Consider the following 5,999-nt stretch of genomic DNA (forward strand, 5'->3'; position numbering starts at 1 on the left):
CCTACAGTCACTGAAACATAGTGCCTAGACCCTGCCTAGAATATGTATATTAATAGCTCAAGTTTTATATTAAATCACCCAACAAATGACAACAATCATTGGTTTGCAGTCTTACTCCGCAGTTTGTTTTTTTCTGCTTAACAGAGAACCAAATGAGGCTCAGGGTTCCATGTACCAGCATATTCTGCCTGGTGGGGAAAAAGCTTAGGGGAAATCATTTGGGGCATATAGGCAGGATGGAACCCAGTTGCACACTTCCAGGTTTGTTTTTATAGTAGGAAAGAAGGCCACTTCTGTTGATCAAAATCTTTGTAGTGAATACAGAACAGCCTTATCTGCTAAAATCCAAGCCAGCCTTGTATATTGTGCCAGCAGTGAATTCAATACCCATATTGCCCTTTGCGGAAAGGCCACTTTCCTATTATTTGTGTGAATCCTTTTCTTCTTTCAATCTCTGGGGCTGTCCTTGTCTTTGTGATAAACCATCCCTTCTGATATTTGTGCTGACCTTGCATGTATGTTTTCATTTAAAAGGACTGTTTAAAAAAATCCTAATTAAGCCACGGCGAACCTCTTCTGGTTATAGAACAGTTCTTGTTGTAAAGAATTTCATGGCTTGAGCCGAAATAGATTAAAGGAAATATTATCTCATTCTTTAGTCATGGAGAGATGTTCTCAAAGCGTAGCCTGTTAGTAGCACTCACACGGGAGGGTTCACTGCCCCCAAGATGTGTGGGATTTGCAGGGTAATTGTACTTTTCTATATGATACAGAGGTGGTCTTTCTTCCTACAATTATCACTGGAATTCCTGATATCTACTCAAAGTCTAATAATAATCTTTATTCCCTATGTGTCTCTGTATACCGCCTTCTTCATTTGATATCATGCCTACATTATTCAAATGAACATTTGTATAGATTCCTTTAATAAAGTGTACCCAATGCAGTTCAGGTACCAAAAGAGGCACAATAAGGTCCTCTGGATTTAAAAAAGTAAAGCCTATGGCTAGAAATTATGTATTTTATATACTGAGCTTACTGTGCCAGCCCAGAGGTTCAGCAGCTCTATAATAGTAATGGTCCATGCCTTCAAAGGTATCCACCTCAAATCACCATTATGATTTTGGTAGGCCATTTTTGCAAGTCAACAACTCAGCAATAGGTCCATTGTCCTCTGAGCTGCTGCTTAGACTTTTTAACTTAGGGGGTCTTCAAAAATGATCAAAACATGAGCATAAAATGAGTTTATATATATAATAAAAGCTGAAGCTACAGGGCTGATCTTTTCTGTAGATTGCATTGGTTTCTATAACACCATATAAAATAATTTGTAAAACATTTTCTAAAGTTGTAACTGAATTGAATTCAGTACTAAGCTGTATCTAGAATTTGATACTGTATTTATACCATATACTGTGAGTTTGGGTAACAAAGACCAACCTGGAGCATGTGCAATGAATCAGCAGAAAAGAAGATGGGGAGCTAATGGGACAACTTTGGAGGCACAGATCTTCACCAGTAAATGGCTGTGGTTGCCTTGGGCTAGAACAGAGGCCCAAATGGTATGATGCAACATAATAATTATTTGTTGATCTTTAGATTTCCTTTAAATCTCAATAAGGAATAAGAATGGAAAAATTGTTACTTGTCACAGGTGGGAAAATCCATATTGATGCATCTAAGTAGAAATCCCATTCACTAATTTCCATTGAAGTTGAATTTGACTTCTGAGTGTGCTACTGGATGCATTCCTACCTGCACCATGTGGGATCAGACTTTCAGTATGTTTTGACATTGGCATGACTGTACATGATGGAAAGCATCCCACTTCACACAGCTCCTCAACCTAGTTCTACATTCACATTAGATTTCAGTCTCAGTGCCAGTTATCACTATTACTGCACTTACATTTTTACCCTGGCAAGTCACCATCAGGCAAAGCATGTGCTTCATTGAGTCTTCACCCATACTCTTTAGTTGGGTTGTGTGGATCATTTGATGAAATGGATGCTTTGTACTACAGCAATAACAAAATTATTAGTAATATGGTCTGAAAAGTTAGAGCGCCGACAGTTGCAGATGCTACTTATTGCCCAGGGCTTCCCTACTTATAGTCTCCACAATTTTTTGTTTGAATGTACAGTACATAGTTTATAAGGACAGGAAGAAGGAACACCCTATAGTGGCCTAGGCATTAACTATAGTTAAGCCTGTTGTATTTTAGGTCATCTAGTATAAAAATATACCCCCACAAAGATGCTGTGGCCAAGAATATATTTTGCGCTAGGAAGACCAGACTCAAAAGTTTTAAATGCAATAACCAGAAATACTGCAATGCAATTAGAACATTTTAGATCTAGAAAGGGCTCACCCATAATCATGACATCACAGTTAAGTCCACTTTGGGGTTTATGTAGTAATGGAGACAACCACACAGCAGTTCACTGGTGCCTACGTTTACTGGAACATGTTGAAACATGTTGCCAGTGTAATCACATAGCTACCTTAACCATATAGTATCTATACCATTTGAACAATTTAGCTCAAGAAGATTGACAGGAACTCTACTCCTTAGGGAATAGCCACATTTCATTTAAAATAAAATAAAAATTATATTTATTTAAATGGAACATGAGTGAGATATACTAGTATACTTCTAAAGGTACCCTTTATATTTTCTTATTCTGCATTTGTAAGAATAAAAGAGATGTTTTAACTGTTAACAAAGCACACCACTTTGAAGAGAGAAATGCACATTTAATGGTTTGTTGAAGCAAAGAACAAAGGTCTTTTTATGTGCAGGTGCAGAAGTATGCTTGGACAGAGTCATTCCAGTTGCCGAAAAGTCCATTTTTATAGTCTTTCATTTGGTAGACTACACCAGCTGAAAATGAACGATTGTTGCCGAGTTTGCCTTCTTTGCTCCACACTTTCAGGGTGCAACGGCTGGAAACGACCAGTGAAGAAATCTTGTTCTTCCAACCAGAGGGCATGTAGGGGAAGTCATCTCCATTCTTGGCATCCAAGTATGCTCCTCCGCAGGACTGGTCAAAATAAGCACTGCTGTGTTCATACATTCGGGCACACAGTTTCTCTCCATTTTCATTCAGGAGCGATGCAGAACCTGGGCATTCCGCCACAAGGCCTCCGAAAAGGAAAGGCAGCACGAGGAGAGAAAGAAGTCTCATGGTAGCGAAGATTGAGAGGTGTGTTCTCATGAGCTTTCTGTGTGGCACAGCTCCCTTTTAAATATATCTGAAGGCTAACCAGTACTGCAGTATTGATCATGGGAAGGGTATGGGAGGTTATCTAACACGATAACTGTAGGCGCGTGGGAGATAAAAATGAATAAGCACCTGTGTAGACTCAGGTTTGAAATTCACAGAAAACAGTGTCAATAAGCTTTACAGACACAAACTAACATTTTGAAGGAACAAATTATATCAGTGGAGAGAAGGTTGAAGATTGGAAACTGGCCATATGTGAAAATAAAAGGCGTTTGAGGGATATATATATTATGTATTGTTGTATTCTGCAATGCATGTTACATTGATAAATACAGCAAGTACAATATAATACAAGAAAATAGAACTTGTATTTTAGCATTGTAATATATCTGATGCAAACACTCTCAAGGAACACAGAAGAACAAAGTAATAGACATATTCCATCGACACAAAATCATGTTTCATTTCTTTCTGTACTTAGTACAGCAAATACAGTGAATTCTGTGTCTCAATAAACTCATATACAATGCACCCATCAGCATGGATAGCTCTTGCAGGTGCTCAGTACATATTGTGATTGCAACGGTACAGCTCTTGCACTTTGCTCCTAATGTTGGTTGTGCTTCTGTTGGATCATGGCACCAAAAGCATCATTTTGACTGCAACGGAACCCTGTGCTACAGAGCCTTGCAGGTTGGTGTTGTGTTTATGAGCACAAATAATGAGCACTTTGTGAATGCAGTGCAAGTAAATGGAGTCCAGGAGAAAGGCCAAACCATGCCTATGTTCAACCCATTGTGGGTGCAAACATAAGGCCTTGTCTGGTCAGGGCTACCAATAACAAGCAATGCAAAGTGACAGCACAGCAATCTTGCAACAACCACATAGTGATAATAGGAGAACAATGTCTATAATCCGGCATGCCTCACTCTCAACCTTAATACAATAATAAAAATGTCTGTGGGGAGAATAACATAAAAACATTCATAGAAAAAGGGAGGGAGTACAGCAGCCATGATATTCAATACCTTCAATTTTACACAGTGAATCATAAAGGGAACAACATATCAATGATCCTATCATATTTCTCTTGTATACTTTAAATTCAATAAAGTGAAAGCTGTCAACTCAAGCATCAAATTATATGACAGTTTGACTGCCAATGGTTCATGTATATTCAACTACTCTTGTATTTTGGGGCTATTAGATGAACCACCAATGCGCTGCTATATATGTGAGCTTCATCTCACTGAAAAATGAAACGCTCTAAACATAATCAATTAAACATTATGTACTTGTTCTGAAATGATCAAGTTACTTTTCTCCACTCAACAATCTGTTTCTCTAGATTTTTTTTTTTTTGATGAACAATGACATCATTAGCGTGTGCTCCCTTTGCCTACAGGTAAATGCCTTTCCTAATATCCAGTTGCAACACAAAGCTGTATGTAAAGACAGATTGCTGAGAGGGGGTTATTGAAGAGTAACAAAATATTTGATTTCATTTAGATCAGATAAATCTTGTATTACATTTTTTTTCATGAAACTTCCCCTTTAAATATGATGGGTTTCAGCATGTTAAAGAGAGTGGTAAAATAATTTGGGAGAACAAAAGAAACAGATACGATCTTGCCTTTGTATGGTATAGCCCCATGGGCTAAATGGAAGCCATACATTGTTTGGCTGCTTTCAATTCTACTATTCATTTGGAACTGAAAGAGCAGGAAGGAAAGTGGAGATGTGTCTCCTCTTCACTTTTTCTTCTGCCAATGCGCCATACCCTCAGACATAAAGCATTTGCAAATAAGATTTATTTTTTTTATTGCCTGATCCATTGGTATTTTAAGTTATACATACGGCATTGTGTGAGCACAGGGATCCTGGCTCCTACTCCTACACAGTGATGCAGAAGCTGTTAAAAGGGTTACAGGATTCCTACTAATAAAGTCAATAATGGTGCCACACTCACACTAAAGCGCCTGTTGAAGCGTCGGGTGCATGGCTGTGTTCCTCTCTGCAAAGGAAATTTCCCACAGTATAACATAAAATCCAGCAGCACTCCGATAAGTGATTCAAATATGTATTCGTGCCACTAGCCAAGCGACGCTTCAGGCCATTCCAGCCCTTTATCAAGCCTTGATAAAGGTCTGGAATAGCCCGAAACGTCGCTTGGCTAGTGGCACGAATAAATATTTGAATCATTTATCAGAGTGCTGCTGGATTTTATGTTATACTATGTCCTACTAATACTACACTAGTTAAAATGTCTTTTCTAGGAGTACTGTATTTGTAGGGCCCAGATGAGGTTCTTAACATCTTACAAATTTCCTATTGCAAAACAAATCACAGTTTTTACTGTGTGTATCTACTAATGCTAAATCCCTTTAACTGTATGCAGTTATATTGTTTATATACCAAACACATTCAGTTCACCAGGGCCTGATCCTTATATATACTGCAGAGCACATCTAGTCTGAGCTTCACAAGGATGTGCATTTAGAGCATCAGATGTGAATATTGTAAGACCCACACCCCCAAGCATCCTTCTACTCAGGCTGGAAATACAGAACACTGGATTATAAGTGACCCCCCTCCCCCCATTTGAAAACTAGAAAGAGTTGAGTTAGAAGAACATAGCAAGTAATTCAAAAACTATAAAAAAAATAAATAACAAGGACCAACTGAAAAGTTGCTTAGAATGAGACATTCTTTAACATACTAAAAGTTAACATAAAGGTGAACCACCCCATCTACTAGAGATCAACATATATA

At 38.2% G+C, this 5,999-nt stretch overlaps 1 protein-coding gene across 1 annotated transcript; it reads right to left on the bottom strand.

Moving 5' to 3' along the window:
• Window positions 1-2,736: 2,736 nt before the first annotated feature.
• On the bottom strand, window positions 2,737-5,343 carry sycn.L (syncollin L homeolog). The gene has a single exon (XM_041572922.1). The coding sequence runs from the start codon at window positions 3,216-3,218 to the stop codon at window positions 2,793-2,795; it is 426 nt and encodes a 141-aa protein (XP_041428856.1). The 5' UTR covers window positions 3,219-5,343; the 3' UTR covers window positions 2,737-2,792.
• Window positions 5,344-5,999: the final 656 nt, after the last annotated feature.

The sequence above is a fragment of the Xenopus laevis genome, chromosome 8L, assembly GCF_017654675.1.
Source record: "Xenopus laevis strain J_2021 chromosome 8L, Xenopus_laevis_v10.1, whole genome shotgun sequence".
Lineage (NCBI taxonomy): Eukaryota > Metazoa > Chordata > Amphibia > Anura > Pipidae > Xenopus > Xenopus laevis.

Excerpts from the sequence above, each read along its gene's own strand:
- sycn.L (XM_041572922.1), bottom strand. The coding sequence starts at position 3,218 with ATGAGAACACACCTCTCAATCTTCGCTACCATGAGACTTCTTTCTCTC.